The sequence below is a fragment of the Dendronephthya gigantea genome, unplaced genomic scaffold (genome assembly GCF_004324835.1).
Source record: "Dendronephthya gigantea isolate DGI-Jeju-01 unplaced genomic scaffold, DenGig_1.0 000001F, whole genome shotgun sequence".
NCBI lineage: Eukaryota > Metazoa > Cnidaria > Anthozoa > Malacalcyonacea > Nephtheidae > Dendronephthya > Dendronephthya gigantea.
The window spans coordinates 5,923,674-5,941,252 of record NW_021163011.1 but is presented as its reverse complement, the minus strand read 5'-3'; the positions used below and the strand labels follow the sequence as shown (position 1 = coordinate 5,941,252).

At 35.5% G+C, this 17,579-nt stretch overlaps 2 protein-coding genes across 3 annotated transcripts; one reads left to right on the top strand and one right to left on the bottom strand.

Moving 5' to 3' along the window:
• Positions 1–2,095: 2,095 nt before the first annotated feature.
• Positions 2,096–8,145, top strand: LOC114525713 (paired box protein Pax-6-like). The gene is made up of 5 exons (XM_028547132.1): positions 2,096–2,629; positions 2,755–2,817; positions 6,322–7,023; positions 7,383–7,612; positions 7,791–8,145. Exons 2-5 carry the CDS (start codon positions 2,793–2,795, stop codon positions 8,079–8,081), a joined length of 1,248 nt encoding a protein of 415 aa, XP_028402933.1. The 5' UTR covers positions 2,096–2,629; positions 2,755–2,792; the 3' UTR covers positions 8,082–8,145.
• Positions 8,146–9,246: 1,101 nt separating this feature from the next.
• LOC114525723 (paired box protein Pax-6-like) lies at positions 9,247–17,275 on the bottom strand. 2 transcript variants are annotated; one of them, XM_028547144.1, is made up of 4 exons: positions 16,932–17,275; positions 12,555–12,714; positions 9,954–10,132; positions 9,247–9,748 (listed from the first exon to the last, which is right to left on the bottom strand). In XM_028547144.1, exons 2-4 carry the CDS (start codon positions 12,673–12,675, stop codon positions 9,353–9,355), a joined length of 696 nt encoding a protein of 231 aa, XP_028402945.1. In that variant the 5' UTR covers positions 12,676–12,714; positions 16,932–17,275; the 3' UTR covers positions 9,247–9,352. The 2 variants fall into 2 exon arrangements, with proteins under 2 accessions (XP_028402945.1, XP_028402953.1); XM_028547152.1 differs by lacking the exon at positions 16,932–17,275 and adding an exon at positions 13,876–13,995.
• Positions 17,276–17,579: the final 304 nt, after the last annotated feature.

Sequence of the window (17,579 nt, the reverse complement as noted above, 5' to 3'; positions counted from 1 at the left end):
AACAACCGCTAAACTCTGCCGTAGTGACATATCAATATAGGACCGCTAATCCAGTAAATATTGCTTCAATTGCCAATACTAAAAAAGATGCATTCAGATGTAATTCCTATATGGAAATCATATGCAGTAAAGAGTTTACCAGGAAATCATTATTCTTATTTCCGTGAGCAATGTGAAGAAAGCTGTGCGGTTTTTCTGTTAACAGAATATGTGAATGATGAAATAATTGTTTTTGTGCTTGTAATTATTGGATAGTTGTGCTCTTTTGTCACATTGATTGCTTGTAAAGCCTCGTAACTTTAAATATAGACTTTATAGGACCTTAATTCTTGTTCCAAGCCGACATTTTGCCCAAAACCTCATAAATGGTAGTTAATATTTAAGTATACTGACTGATTTTTTTTAGTATAAGTCTGTAGATTAAGGTGGTTTTTTAAAACTATAAGACGTTTTATGCAATGCATTCATAACTCAGCTCGATATTCCATATTGAAAAATAAGACACTAGCGTCTACCTTTAGTTTCCAATACATCACTTGTCGATAAGGCTCGGTTGGATAAAGAATATAGGCTAGCATAGAAAATCAGACAAACTCCCTGAACATCAATTTTTATCTTTCTTTATAGTTCAGACTTCACATCATGCTGGGCAAAACACTATTTTTAATATTAGTTTATTCAAATTTCATATATCTTTATATATCAAGTAATTGCATTAATGATGATTGCTCGGCGTCAAATGAGAAAAAAAAGTGACTAAAGCACTCAAGAAAGTCAGCTGTCATGTCGCATGTTAAGGCATAAAAAGCGCACGTATACATGTAGCAAGTGAATGAAAAGCACGGATTGTATGGCACAAGGTAGAAAAATAGTGTTGGATGAAAAAGCATGCATGTTTAGCTGTGCTAAAGCAGTTAAAGCCAAAAGTTAAACAAAGCAAAACAATACAATAAAAACGGCAGCTTCTTAATGAATTCGTTTCATTATGTCTTAATTAAGCCGATTTTCATTTAAGTCTCGTCAACACACAGTGTGATGAAGTTTATTTATCACCCCAGTACCCCACGGTTTTCTGAAGAAAAACAGCCAGGTCGTGTTCGTTTTTAATAAAAAAGTTTTAATTTTAACATCAGCGTCGAACAGACGAAACGAAATGGTTTCAAAGAGCCAAGATTTATTGCAATTATTATTCGTATCTGATATAAGGTTGTATGATAAAGTTTGTTAAATCTACGTATAACGCACACTATCATTTTCATCAGTTTCGCCAAGGGCATCATCTCATCTACACTAAAGCCATATCAATTGAAAAGCCAATGAAAACGGAACGATAGAAGTATTCTCAGTCATGTATGACTCATTTTGCTTACTTCCCCATTACAAAATATCCAGATTTACTCCTTTTAAATCAAATGTGTTTCCCAACTAATATATGTTAATAGAACATTTTGATAGTCAAATATTATATGCGAATTTCTGTTAAGAGGACTACTTGAAAACGTTACACTTTGGAAAATTGATCATAACATTGGGTTTTCACTTCATAAATTTGAGCTACCAAACTTTGATATTCCCTGAAATATTACTATTTTAGTTCCTAATGAGAACAGCAGAATGAAAAACATAGCCGGTTAAATGTACAACTTCCAAAGCGTCTTCATGTCACATTCGTCATTATAAACAATTTTGATCTTGTCTGTATGCTTAAACAGGTATAATATGAGATGTTTGGCCAGCGATTTAACAGCGTCGTTGCGCTTTACCTAGACTTCCATTGTTCTTGCCGACTCTAAACTACTAGGACACGTTGGATGTAAGGCTGCAGTAGCTTATTGAATGTTAAGTTTACCTACAGTACACAGAATTAATCAAAATCCTTTATATATGTAAACGTTTGTTTTAAGCCTTTCACAAGACCGAATCATTTTCATATTTACTGATTTCAATGCATGGAAAAAATATGTTCCATTGGGGCATTGTGTAATAGGGGAACAAAATCCTTTAATAGAGAATGTGTTAGGGGTGAGCATATGATTTAAGTCGTGGTGAAAAAGTCAATCAACTTAGAGAAAAATGATTACTGAAGATTATTATAAGCGACATAACCCTTATTAAAGTCGTTGAATTTAATTACAAAGTGCGCAAGCGCCTTCAAATCTAAATGAGAAATTTGATATGAGGGCAATGGAGAGGGGCGTTTTTGCATATTCACTCGATCTAATTAGATTAGAACTTCTAATCGTACGCAATGTTAAAAGAGAAAAATCATTTAAAAGCCATCTGCCGTCTGCTTTCCTATTGTTTTGGTTAAAGCAACAGCTGTTAAAATGTTGTTAAAATCCCATGCGAAAGCCAGTACAAAGGGCGTATCTGTTAGGAGTACAAACGGCCTGCCAACGAACGTCCCTTCAACGTCCAATTGAGTTGAAAGGAAATCGTTTTAATAACGACGTTTGTGAACATCTGTGTGATACTCGGCAAATTTAATATTGTTTTGCTAAATGGATAAATTGATATAAGCTCTGAGCAGTCGGAAGGATTAAATCAAACCTGCTCAGCTCTGCTCATTGAAATAGCTTAAGACTGAAAAAGCTTTAGTTATTCATCAAGACTACGAGAGACATTGAAGGTAAGACAGGGCAATAAATTATATTGCATCAACATTCACACTAATTCATGTGAAAATAAACGCTTGATAAAGTTGATAAACCGTTTTATATTTTGTTTAACATGAAGATGTATCTTGTTTTTAAGTACTTACCAAGAGCCAGATTTTGAGAAGAGCTGAGAATATGGAGAATTGGTCAACGAGTCAAGGTATGTTTTTATTGCCTGTCATTTTTCTCATTCATTTCGTAGTTCTATAGCGAGCATGAAATTTGTTCTCAGCTTGACCAACTGCATGCGTGTCAACTTCTTAGTACAATGAAGAAAATTTGATTTCTTCGCCATCTAATCACGGCTATGTAAGGATAACCGAGCGACCAGTAACGACAATATCAGCTGGACCTATCATCATTCCTTTTTGTGATCTCCTTTCGGTCTTGCATGAAATGGATGAACTATTTGACTACACTTATTTCAAATCGATAGTGAGCGTGTAGGCTATGCTAAAGACCTCGCTTTTTCAATGACTGTACGTTCGAAAAATATTACCTACCGCCATTTTTCTATTGTTCTTCCAACATCAATATGCTCTCCACTATTTCTAACGAGACACTAAAGTGACTTCTTCATGTGTAATTTTAGACATATTTAAACATTTAAATATTTAAGGAGTAAGATAACTACAAGCTTCATAACTCGCTTCATGTGATCTTAATTTCGAATTTGATTGATGCAGACAGCCTTCAGTGGGTTCAACTGGAAATTATAATGCAAGTTATACGATAGGTTGCAAATTCTGTTTCAAGAAATCGACTAAGGAAAGCCATTATTAAAAATATCATTCTACCCGCTGTTCCACTTTTCAGTATAAATTCAAGTACAAGTTGCTTGACTTTCGACTAAAGAAATAAAATAATGGCGAGGACTATCACTCGTCTCTTGTTCAAGTTAAAATTTTAAGTAATTTTGCTTCTCCTACATTTTTTATAATGTTTTTCATAGACTAGGAACTACGTATTTTTGTGCTAGCATGACTATAAGAAGACCTTTGATATGGTTTTAGGATATATTGAACATGCACATACTTTTAAATATGTATACAGGCTGCATTGTGCATCCTCCATCAATGCACATTGTCATTGATGAAGAGGCTTCACGTAAAAAGCGAAAAACACCTCTCTTCAGGTTTTTTTAGAATTCTAGCTAACCAGTTTGACATGTAACGTTGCAAGTGCTGAGTTTTACAAAATTGCATTCTTCCTCCTTTAATGACCAACCGCTAATGATTCGGGCTTCTGTTCTCAGCAAAAGTTACTCTTAAATGTTATTGGGTAAAACGTGATGGATATCCTGTGTCTTAAATGCTCAACCCTCAAAGGTTGCTGCTTGTTCTTATAAATAAAGACTGTATCTTGAGAAAGGATGGAAGGCTGCTTAATTTCTTGAGCATATTATACTACAGTGTTTTACTGCAGTGTTGTCTAACAAATAAAGTGTCACGTCTTTTTAACGCAAACAATGCATCAGACACGTGGTGAAAATTGGTCTTAGCTAGTCATTGTAATCAGCTTAAGGGAAGGAGTTTAGTGCTATACTGCACAGCCATGCAATTTCCCAAGCATTGTTTTCTTAAGTTTATCCATGGCATGTATGGCGTTGCCAACATCAAGCTGAACGTATACATGCACCAGTAAGAGAAATCTGCTGTCATTGATGGTGAATTTATATTGTAGATGTAGATTCTAGGACATGTACCTCTTGCTTTTCTTTATATAAAACAATAGATAGTGATTTTAAATATTATCCATAACACATGCATGCTATCGAGGAATAGCTACTAAAAACAGAGCTACGCCATCGCATAACGTCGTTGTGTCATTGCTAATGCTGACCGGTGTATAATCCTGATCATGAAACTTTGTTCGTGTTTGCCACTTTTTTCTTATATTGAAGAATAAAAGGTGATAAAGGAAAACATGGCATATAAAAGAGCCAGTGCAGTGCACCGAGCTTAACTGGTCAAAAACGATGACACATGCATAATTACGTATAATAAACGTGTAGCCGTATATAGTTTATAGGGTATATTATATCATTAATTCGACATTGAATTGACTATAGCCCACTGAAATCTTCTAATATCAAGTATACATTAATGCCAAATGCATAACCCGCAATACGCTTATTTCAAAAATGTAAACAGACGTCGGTTGACCTGAATTTCTACCACTGTATAGTCTATATGACTTAATCGACATCTCTTTGTCTGAGTGAAGTGCGATTATTTTTATAGAAACGTTTATCACTTTCTTTCTTGAGAGGAAGTTGATTAAATATCGCAGATCGTTCATGCGTAGATGGGGACGTTTGAACTTGGTAAATAATAAGAATCAAGACCCATTTTTAACTGATGTTCTTCGCTGTGTTGTTCCTTTTTAATACTTAAGGAAGCTTTCGGAGAAGAGAGAAATGAAACCGTAGCGTTAATGTATGCATCACATGTTACTAACTTTATAGTGCTGTAAGCACTAAACTATTTATAACCTATAGTATTTCAATACGACGTTCGGCGTATACAATTAAGAATGAAATATATAATATCTCGAATGTATTCTAAAAAAATCAGACTGGACACGTGGTGGGTATTAAAAATATGCATGCCTATTTTAAGCGTTCTAGAATAACAAATTGCTCAACCGTCATCTTTATACTCAATTCATTTGACATAATTCAATTTGACAGTACAGGAATGGACATCAGGTGCTTATCCGGTAAACGACCTCAGGTGGCTATTGCCTCCACTCTACTAAGAGTAAAAAACGAATAAAAGTTATTGAAAGATATAATCTCTTTCTGCCTTAAGGCTGAAAAATATTGTTTTAAATGAATATCGGCTATATATATATAAAATGTATTCAGCCAATTATGTAAAGTGCAGTGAGAAACGTTTTCAATGAATATATTTACCTTCAACAATCACTGGTCTTTCTGAACAAAGTCTTAAAAAACAAATAGCCTATTTACAGAATTTAGTTTGGTTTTAAGGTTTTTAGTATTTAAATATATATAGATGGATCAATCGTCAACCTAATTGTGATGCATAACTTGAATGAAAAGTCATCCAACCGAAATGCCTCCTGCATGCATAACCTCAGATGTACATGCATGATTGGTCAAGTTAACAAATTCTGATGCTTATTTACCGTGCTGAAAACTCGATTTATCACATAAATGGATATCAGTTTTATTGATGCCAGGCATAGCCACCTGCAATTGCATAGCTACTCAACAAAAAAGTTTAATATTTGAACTTATTCAATAAAAATATTCACTAACATTCAAAGAGCGCAATATATATTCCTTTACTTCACCATTAGTGGTTATATAATGCAAAGTAATTGGTCTCAGTTTTGTTAGGAAATCGATACAGTCCATTTACTGTCGCTTAAGTCGGCTTCTTGCCTGTCTAAACACAACACGAACATGCCATTGGCAACGTTTAAACATGACATTCGTGAAATTAATGTAAAAGTAGGGGGCACCTATGTCCTTAAACCATCACTAGATTTTAAACCATTTTCTCCCTATTTATCACTGATTTATCAAGATAAAATAAAGTCGATGTAATAATATTGGTGATGACCAATCAATTTTGGCAATGTCCAGCTCGAACTTATGCGCATTTTATGTAAATTTCAATAAAATATTTTGCAGTTTACCATGGAGCTCCTGGGTTCAATGCAATTGTTGGAAACGTAAGCAATGGTCGACAACTGCCTGATTACATACGCCACAGGATTATTCAACTAGCAAACTGTGGGGTGCCATCGTGCGAAATTTCAAGCAGACTCATGGTATCTCATAGCACAATAAGTAAAATCCTTGGCCGCTTTTACGACTCAGGCACCGTTCGCCCAGGTTCTATCGGAGGAAGTAAACCTAAAGTTGCTACACCAGCTGTGGTCAGCAAAATTGTTCAGTATAAACAACAAAATCCAACAATCTTCGCTTGGGAAATACGTGATCGACTGGTAGAGGAATCAGTATGTGACAGAGACAATGTTCCAAGTGTTAGCTCCATAAACAGAATACTTCGCAATAAAGCTGCCGAGCGTGCTGCGCAGTACGCCATGTTGGAACGAGAAAGACAACATCTTACAGGACTCTACATGCAACATTGGAGTCCAATACAAGACGTTGCCATCGCGTCATTTCCGTATCCAGTTTATCCAAACACTCGAGTTATTTCTGAATTACCAACACACACTCCAATACCAAAAGAAGAAACACACAGTCAGGATAGACCAAGATCAAACGAGACCGAACAGGACATTAAAAATTCACGGGAAGAACTGGATTGGCAACCTCGAACACCATCTTCGCCTGCAGACAGTACAGAACACATCATAAATGATGGTAAGTACCGTAAGTCAACAGTGCTTGTCGAGAAAGCGTTGAACAGGAATCGATTAGTGTCGTAATTTTTTGCACACTACGTAAGGCTGGAACGCCAAAACAAATACCTTGCCTTTTGGATATGTTGGGTTAAAAATTTCTACTTGTACGACCTGGCTTCAAACAAATTTACAATATCTGTTTTGATAAAGCTATACCCATAGTGCGCTGCCTTGCTGAAACTTTCCGGTAAAAGCCAGTCCTCCCCTGAAACAAATAATCGCAAAACTGCGCCAATCTCTTCTGCAAATGACTATTTCGCTTCGACTATCTGGATTTATAAATACTACAAAGGTAAATGAACTTTTGTTTCTTTTTAGATGAAAACAACGTCTCGTCCTCAGAGACGATAGACGATACTTCTAAATCAGAGTCGACTACCTCAGACATGCACGTTGATCAGAAGAGAAAACTTCGTCGCAACAGAACTACATTCACACAGGATCAACTTCAGATTTTGGAAAAAGAGTTTGAAACATCTCACTATCCAGATGTAGCGACTCGTGAAGAGCTAGCAAACAAAATAGACATGTCTGAAGCGAGAGTACAGGTACACAATTGACCAATGGATTATATAGAAAAATTAGTTCCCCTCATACTAGAATTTTTTACTGATAAAATCAGCATCCACTTTTTTTACTGATAAAATTTTCCACCATAAACCCGAGACGTACACAGCTGAAAAATAATTCATCACAAATTCAATAATTTTTATGTGTCTTTTCAAGGTTTGGTTCTCTAACAGAAGAGCAAAATGGCGACGGAATAAAAACATGTTGAATTTACAAGCAATGCGTCAATCTTCCGTGTTTGCTGGTTACTGTCATTTATGCCATGATTATGAGCTACCAAATAGACCATGCTCTAGCGTGCACGTACGAGGTCTTGAACAGCAGTTACCGTACACAACATCTCGATTTGAACCATACAGTAGATTAGATGGACATTATAGACCACTGCCTGCATTACAAAATAAAACCCCGTCTTCTCCGGAGTGCTCAAGAAATCACTCACGGTAATTTACCAGTCAATTGGATCGTAACGTTTGTATAAAATATAATCGTGTATTTATTGCTAATTTCTACTTGTATATAGTTTGGTAGTGCTCTAAGACTAAATATTTATTAAATCATGAGAAACTTTCATTTAGTACGTTTGAATGTTTAATTCTATGTTATCTGGCGTATGTTCCTCAAGCGTATCCTGATGTAAAGGTAAAGTTGTGATGTTGTGCTTATATATGCATTCAGGCAAGATGCTGAAAAGACGCGAAGAGGGGTGGGGGTGGGGGTGGGGGTGGAAGTGTCCTTTCATTGAAAAAGCATTCTTTGCCCTGTTAGTATAAAATGCAAGAGAGGAAGCTGCTCCTAGCTGCCCCTAGTTCCGGCGTCCCTGCATGCATGCACTTAGGTGCATATATATACTTGTGCAATGCTACTGTGGCAGAACCAACCTCCAGCCAAATTCATCGTAGTGGAAATCAAATTGGTTTGACGTTTTTTAGCTGAGATATGAAAGACAGTTAAATCTCGAGTGGAGTCAAGGAGCAGGAGAAATGCATGAACTTGTCTTGAGCGAAGTACGCCTTCATCAGTCTCTCTTTCACTCAAAAATCACAAAAAACTGGTATACAGCATGCGTTTTCTTTAGCCTATTTTCTTCTGCTTCCATTCTGCTTTAATCTCGTGTCATCTTTGCTAAACTATGGGGTTAAAAAGGTGGTTCTTGATTACACATCATTTGCCAACAATGTCAATTTTTGCACTGAATTAATTCAGTGTTAGACGGGCCATAAGATAGCCCGCTGAACACAGACCTATAGGCCATAGATGAAACTTGGCAATTCCATCACTGAGTGTTCAGATTGCCTGTTTTCAGTCCACATCTTGAGCTGTTTATTACCTAGAGATTAGACCTGTAAATATGCAACTAAACTTTTTTTAAAGTTTCCGAAAAAAGTTTAGTTGCATATTTACACGTCTTATCTCTAGGTTCTAAACAGCACAAGATGTGGAAAAAATTTCTTTGTTGAGGACGATTTATCCAATCATTGGTAAACCGTTTCAAGGCAGACCTATAATGAGCTTCTTATATTTGAGGGGTTGTATGGATTGTTTAGTTATCTAAAAAGAATAGATTCTAGAGTTTTAGACATACTGACAAATATTACCCGATATGCAGCGTACAGTACTGAACTTTCACCTTATTTTTACTAACCAATTTCTATGCATAAGTTATCAATTAGTACAAATATATAAATACATGAGTATATTAACATATAAAACTTTATTCATATTCCCGTACCATCCCCGAAAGAAATTTGTGGATAATACGTTCCTGGAGAGGCCGTACAATATGGTTGTCTTGCTGAGGTACAGTCATTGCATAATAAATGTCCATTTGATGGGGCACCGGAAGGACACGACACTGGCTGAACATGAGTGTTAAAATCTGGTGCGGCTCCACTGCTTATTGGTAGCACTGGATAATAGAACGGGAGGTGCATTGACTGTGGGTAGACAGTGTGTATGTTTCTGTAAGTTGCAAATGAAGGATGATTGGTTGGAAGAGGAAGGAATGAATGGTTGTCAGGACTAGTTGGGTTACTACCACTTGCTGTCTCGGGTGTTAGTTCACCATTTCTTTCCATTTTTCTGTACTTTGCTCTTCTATTCTTAAACCAAACCTTTAAAAAGAGAAAACCGAAAGCATATATCTGTATTATTACATATACAAGCTAAGGTCTTCTCCTGTGGAATATCTAGGTCGTTTAAAGAAGCATTACAGGACGTCATAATATTATCCCTACTCTTTTTTAAGACGGGAGCCTTAATTCTATGCAGATAAGTTACATATGCCTTTATATATAAACATAGAATCGCATTACAAACCTGTATTCTAGATTCTGGTAAATTAGTGAATGCAGCCAGTTGTTCTCTCATTAAAACATCAGGATAGTGTGTTTTGGAGAAAGCACTTTCTAAAGCTGCCAACTGATGATGAGTAAATGCTGTTCTTGTTCTTCTATGTTTTCGTTCACCGTTACCATAACGAGCCTCCAAGATGATGTCTGTAGATATGAACGATAGAATATAATTCTTGCGACATCGTAAACATGCATTGATCGCACATTACTGATCGATGTTTAGCATGTCGGAATTTTAAGCATTTTCGTATGGAGTTGATTTTTTCGCCCGCTGCATGAGCTGTGAATAGAATAAATGGCTAAGATGCATGACAACTAAGATTCATGCACAAGACCGGGTAAAAACCATTTTTGGTTTTAAATTGACAAAATATTTCTTTAAATTATGTTAAAGTTGCCATGCATGCTTACCATTGTAGTAAACGAATCATAAAATACAATAAACGTATATGCATGTGTAAAAATGTATCTAACCCATGCACTGACTGGCAGCCTGTGCCATCGAATGGCTAGCAGACAACCAGCATAGTGCCAGTAACTTTTTTTCATAGGTGAAAAGGTGAAACACAAAAATATGGGTTCGCCAGATAAACGAGATTTTCCAAAATAATAAATTTAATTTAGATTCAAATTCAATCCTTCATTCATGTGTAATTGTGATTGTGATTACTTGACGTTTGAGGGTTTCTATTAAATGTTAAAATTTCTCTCTTATAATGACTGTCTGACGTTTGAACCGGAAGTCTAAAATGCTTGAGGCCCTATTTGCATGTGCAATTATTTGTTGCATTAGTGCATAAACTGCGTTGTCTTGTCTGGAGGAATTTTTTCCTAATTGATCAATCACAATGGATCGTGGACTGAAATTGTACTATACGAACTAGCACGCGATAAAACGAGATTACGAAGTAACTTGACATTTACACGCATTCCATTACGTGCAAACTGATAAAGAATGGTATTTGTCGCATAACTTCCAGTTTCTTATATTCCTTCATGGATGCAAGAAAACTAGAAACAACTAATCAATATTCTTCGCGTTGACGAGAGACTCAATTGTGACAAAGAAAAGCTAATCGATCGACGCGTTTTAAGATCTTCTTATCTCGAGTCACAAGCTGTACTGCGCAAAACAATAAATCAAGCGCTGGAATCCCAGCTTGTCAGCAAGACTTAACTTGAAAAGTATATTTCCGAATACGATCAAACAATTACTTGCATAGCATTGTGTAACACTTTACTTATATACTCACTGTTTCGTTTTCCGACAATTATGTCCTCAATTAGAACAATGTTATGACAGAGATTACAAAAAAATTTAAGCCGTTATAGTATATGAACGTCTTCTAGGGTCAACTTCTAAAGTTAAGCTTATCGGGATTTACAATTCTCTTAAGAACAGAAATATTCAAAGTTATGGGGCGTATGCATGAAAAACATCTTGTTGTCTGCGCGCACATATAATACCATTGCAACTCTAAAAGTTTATTTCTCCCAATCAAGCATTGAGGCAAAACGCTTTGACGGTTGACTGCATGACGTTGATTTCTCTTTAACCAATGGCTTTTCGCTTTTACGAACTGAATTGCAATCATTATCAAGTTTAACATTTATAAATGCTTTACGGTGAAAGAATTTAACGTATGCTTTACCGTCGCCGGTTTATCAGGCAGGAAGAAGGAAGGATATATGAGAAAGCAATATCTGTTGGCCATGTGCTTCATCCATGAAGTCCCATCATTTGTTCTCTACGTTGTTACATGATCCCTGGATTTTTGATTATATTTATTCAACAGCCTAGCTAAGAGCATATCATTTGCGTTAAATGCCATATCAATACTTTCGTTCTTTTGTGAAGTTACTTTTAAGGATTAACTTAATTTATTGGTTTCAACATCATTTTAATTTAGTTTTTACACCACGACCACGAAATGTACATATAGCGCTTTGAATCCCACCTTAAAGTAATGAATTTCAATCATACGAAACTGGGGGAGAAATATGATTTATTTACGCTTGTTCTCTTGCAGTCCCGCGCAATATATATACGTAAAGGACGCCAGACGGTTTTATCGATTAACTATCGTGGAAGCCCCATGAAAGGTTGAGAATGGATTCAATTAAGCAATTTAACAGATAAAGTTTTTGATCTATTTTTCACTCAATTACTGAATTAGAGAAAGACCTTTTTAATTAAATATGCGTTTTCGTGTTTCATGGTAATTAAAGTTTCCATTTTGAGAAGGTTTGTGCAGGATTTGTGCTAAGAGAAAAAAAACACAAAACCCGAAAAAAATAGCCAATCTTTCTTCCGAATGACGACCATGCAAAGATGCTTTCAGTTTTCAAAATATATCTTCAAAATCTTTTTTGTGATAGCATTAGACCCATGCAAATGTAGATCGAATATAATTTGTAAAATCTTATAAATGTTGATTATAAGCCATCGAAGAAGGCCAGAAAAAACACTGACTCGGATGGAATATCAACAACAAATCAAGGTTAAAAGATTTTAATTTAAAAAGAGGTCTTTCATGCAGTGTTATTCCACGGTTACGTCAGTTACCTGCCAATTTTTCAGCAAGAGTAAGAGCTTCTGTGGTCCTGGAACTCGACGGCAGATCCTCTGAGTTCTCTGTTGTTGGTGGTTTTAATATGTTCTCGATAGAGAATGGCGATCCCTCCATATTGATCCTCTCTTCTACACGATCTCGACTTCCCGCGTCCTAGGCATATATAAAAAACAAATCCAGCAACATATAATACACATAGGTTCTTTTATTTCCTTACGCCGTTGTATTTGTAACCTCACGGAAGGAGTTGGATTTGTTGACAGGTTAAGCGACTTTTATGTTGTTCCAGTACCACTGGAGAAGACTATATTTATAACAGACAGTTTCTAACGATATTATTGATATTTTTCTATACAAAATGGCATGTAATATGAAGCCTAATGAATAGTAATAGGCTACTTTATATTATCATCCATTAACTGGCGTATACTTGATTGTATATAGTTACCTTCGTACGCAGATATCGATTTGATAAATTATAAAAGAGATTGCTGAGTATCTATGCACAGTATTTTTAGATTTCTCTTGATGTAAGAAGGAATTTTGAGTGTCGAAACATGAGATGGTGCCCACTAAAACTCTGTTGTATTAAATAGGGATAAAGTCCGTCACAATTAAGCCGATTTGATATATGTCCCGAAAGCCAAAAGTGGATGAAGAGATGTGGATTGCTAGCTTTTACCTATTGTTTATAGCTAACAATAGCTGTACCTAGCTTTTCAACGCAGGCTTAAACATTGGTTGCATGTTCACATGTACTATATCAGTAGCGTTCCATTAACAAAGGATATTCCAAGGAATCCGCTTAAATGTTATAATTACAACCTAATGTGTATTATCCGGCGACGGGCGTGTTGATCGCATTAGGAGAAAATTAATCGAAAAGGAAAAGAGTTTACTAGTAAACTACTTTGACTTAGGATCACCTATACCGTCTTGCCTTACACATCCGCTTAACATCTGCTTACAAATATGAACATATCGCTGTATATATTCCATTCAACGGCTTCAGTCAAAATGAACCTCATATTATACGAAATACTCACGACAAACTATTCTTCCAATCACCGAGTTGCCCATAAAGTTACTTTTGTCAAGTTATTTATTTCAATTAATGGCGCGAGCCGATTTACAACTCTACAGACTTGCGTAGCGCGGATCAATGTCTGTCTTGAGCAGTATCTACATCTGGGGTGAATCAAACGCTATTGAGATTACCACTTTATCTATCAGAAACCCAAAGTGGAATATGAAAAAGTAAAACCAGTAAACATACTCACGAAATGGTTGTGATTAATTAAATATTCACTTTACCTGTATGAACACGAAATTATTGCATGACCTTGTGTTCTTAGAAACTTCGCGTAATTGCGTGTTGGTATGGAATGCGGCAGCAAACCTCACGATGCTTGAAAAAGGTGCGAGATGGAACGCTAGCTTTAAATGCGTTTTGAAGGATTTTCAAATCCAACTGTGGCAGTGTCGTTGACACCGTGGAAGCTATGATTGATGGGATTTTAAACGACAAACAATATCCTGCGTGTTATCACTTGATGTTACTCATGCATCAAGATAAGAGACTCGCACAGAAGATCTTATGATCAGCACTAACATTGTACTATTGACGCGTTGTTTGGAAAAGAATAACATGACTCTAGGACTGATATGATCTTGAATATTTGACCTCACATTTTCTCATAAGTTAAAGCAAAAAATTGCCTGTTTTTAAAGGGCTTTCAAGAAACACGATTGCGTTAGCACATGCTTGCATTTAAGCGTAACTATCAACACTTCGCTTCTTTGAAATTAATTAAACTCTGCTGTGAAAACACCGGCTTAAGATATTGGTCAAACACATGCGGGTGGTAATGAATTGTATTTCTTCACTATGAACCAGGTTTATTACTAGTTCATCCAAATGAGACTTTGGGAGATGCCGCTACTACGAACTGTCACTCATTCTGTCTGACTCGCTGCGAAACGTATTATATGACCAATGAACGTGCGTGATATGTTTGTTGACTTTCCTGTACATTAATCCGGAGAAATACAAATCAATACAGTCGTTGAAAAGAAGCTTATAATACACAACATATATATGTGGCACAAACTATCTATAATAAAATGAAACCGTTTTTTACACCATCCAGCAGCATGGCATGAAAAACGGGTCATTTACGTAGAAAGATAAGAAAATTACAACAGGTTGTTAACATATGAAACATCAGTATAGCTATATTACTATTTCGTATTGACTAAAAATACAGCAAAACAAACCTTAATGAATGGGTAAATTATTGAGCCTCGTGTGACTGGTGAAACAATAAGCGTGCCAATACGATTACGACACATATACTGAAATTCGTCCCGTGTGGTAGATGCAGGTCAAGTGTTATACATGCACTAATATAGCGGGGGACTCAAACTAGATTCATTTGTAGAATTTAAAGTCTTACTCAGACAAAGACTAAAAAAATATACGAGTTTTAATTAATCTTCTATAAAACACTTTCGCATTCTTGAGACATATATATACTTTTATGATGAGAAAAAGGCATAAAAAAAAATTCATTCTTGTATATGCATATAGCTATATGAACGAGAATAGCCGTCCCTCCTATAGGATCCTATCACTGAGACTAAAGATCAAAGATATATTCTCCATATTGGCATGCATATATGCACTGTAACACTGATGTTTCAGTATATATATATATATATCCACGTGAGAGGACCTATCTAGTCCTCAAATTACAGTTATATTGCGTGTATTACTATCATCATAGAACATACATGTTATGGAAACATATATGAAATATATTGAGGAATAACATACTAGTAGCTACTCTAGATCTCTTGCGTGTCACGAGTTGCATGGAGATTTTAGCTCTCTTTATACATGTTTGCTAATACCTTCATTGGGTTGCAATCATGACTCACAAATGTCGCAACTATAAGGTCCAGGATACACAACGCTTAAATATGAGCAATAGACTTATAATACGAATTCTTTTATAATTTAGCTGGCTTATACTGTCTCGTAAAAATGAGAAATATTTCTAAATCGTTTTGGCATATTAACAAGATTTTCTCTCATCAATCTCTTTTTTCTGTAGCTTTTTTTCTGTAACTAAGTATAAACAGCACTTTGCAAAACTTGCTACTGATGTATTGGCAAAAACGACATAATTAACTGCAGTGATGAAATTTACAATTATTTAACGAAAACGTTATATATTACAAACGAGATATTGCAAACGAGAAAACGAAAAAGTTGAGTAAGTTCACTGTACGTGTTTAATAGAAATTCTTCCCTAGAAAGGTGGGTCGTGTGGTTGGTACTTGGTAAGATAGCTATACATATACATATACGTCAAACCAAACGTTGCATGCTTTATACCTGCTAAATAATGACATACACTCTTTGCTACACTAGAGGGAGCATTTTTCATCAGCACTATACAAAAATCAAAAAGCTAACACGATATAATTTCTCATAATATACATGCCATTCACAACAATCACCCATTTCTTGAAGACCTGAATATTTTCGTTGTTGAACCACCTGACTCAACTTGATTTTGTGATGCATATGCATATGTTGTCTTAAAATCCTTTTAATTTAATGTAATAGCTATGGTATTACCGTTCACTGCATGTCGCTTAGTTTGGGATAGGATAAGGATTTAAGATACTTGCTCATGCATCGTTAGAACTTAGAAGAATTCAATTCTATAAATAACATAATCAAATTGCTTTCTAAAATCCCTAAATCAGTATTCCTACAGTAATTAGTTATTATAGAAACTATTAATTATAATATATATATTTTACCAATTATTATATATTTATACATGGTCGAGAGCTACCATATGAATTAATATCACTAAAACATGTAAAATTTCATGTCTTTTCAAACAACAGCTAAGTTAATCGTGTGCCATCGAGTGATCGAGATATTTTTAAATCTATTGGCTATTTCTATTGGAATCTGATACTGAATACAGATATCAATAGTATACGCAGTTATTATTATTATTTAGAATAACGCGGCATGCATGAATAACACAATATAACCGCATGAATCATGCATTCTTGCAGTTGACAAAAATGCCTGTTTCCTTATAAAATTTGGATTTCCCATGCAGCTGCATGCATGAATTATGAACTTGACATAATGCGGTCATTATACTTAGTAAATTACAACTACAAGGTCTGATTTTTCAGTAAATTAAATTTTTGATCGCAGGCAATCATGCACACACTAAACGAAAACCTACATGAAGCATCTAGCAGGGATTTCGTCAGCATGCGGCAGTATTAAGCATTTCTATCCTTCGTAGTTTATGCAATTAACATATGGAACTCACCAAAATGAATACACTGGTAATGTTTATACCGAGATGAAAGTTTTTCTATCACTTCATAAGCCAAAAGCGATTCTGCCCAGCAGCTAGGTCGCATATATAATTATAGGTTTTCTGTTGAAACGAAAATACGATTGAGCGCGGGTTTCGGTGTTTTAGAGGTCGATGTGTGCGATAAATAAGGATCAGTTTTTAATCCTCAGGATTTATAATGAGCCTTCCGAATGTCGTATTTGTAATCCTTCAGATGAACAGGAACGATTGATGTCTTGTTTGGTCCAATGTAACCGCTCACTATACGCTTACAATTAGAAAGTAGATGAATATTAGGCGATAATATCTACCAATATATCACATCTTCTTTTGTTACAAAACGAAGTTAACTGAGAACAGTGCAATTGGTTTTGCAGACAATTATTGGCATCAAAGAGGATTAGATTCGCACATAAAAGGAAACAGGCTGATAGCTTGTTTGCTAAATTAATGTCCCACTTATGTATCACGAAACAAAACTTAATAAAATTAAACAATTACTGTTCAATCAAAACTTGATTGAGATGATTGTAATTTCCTAATCAGAAATATAGTAAGAGCTAACGTTCAATAGCTCATCATTCTCGTGAAATAAAACGACACTATATGACATTTGTG

Bases quoted from the DNA above. Each gene is read 5' to 3' on its own strand.
- LOC114525713 (XM_028547132.1), top strand. From the start codon at position 2,793: ATGGAGAATTGGTCAACGAGTCAAG. The intron at 2,818-6,321 runs GTATGTTTTTAT...AATATTTTGCAG, and splicing joins GAATTGGTCAACGAGTCAAG to TTTACCATGGAGCTCCTGGG. The intron at 7,024-7,382 runs GTAAGTACCGTA...GTTTCTTTTTAG, and splicing joins AGAACACATCATAAATGATG to ATGAAAACAACGTCTCGTCC.
- LOC114525723 (XM_028547144.1), bottom strand. From the start codon at position 12,675: ATGGAGGGATCGCCATTCTCTATCGAGAACATATTAAAACCACCAACA. The intron at 10,133-12,554 runs GTAACTGACGTA...TCATATCTACAG, and splicing joins TCTTGCTGAAAAATTGGCAG to ACATCATCTTGGAGGCTCGT. The intron at 9,749-9,953 runs GTTTGTAATGCG...CTCTTTTTAAAG, and splicing joins TACCAGAATCTAGAATACAG to GTTTGGTTTAAGAATAGAAG.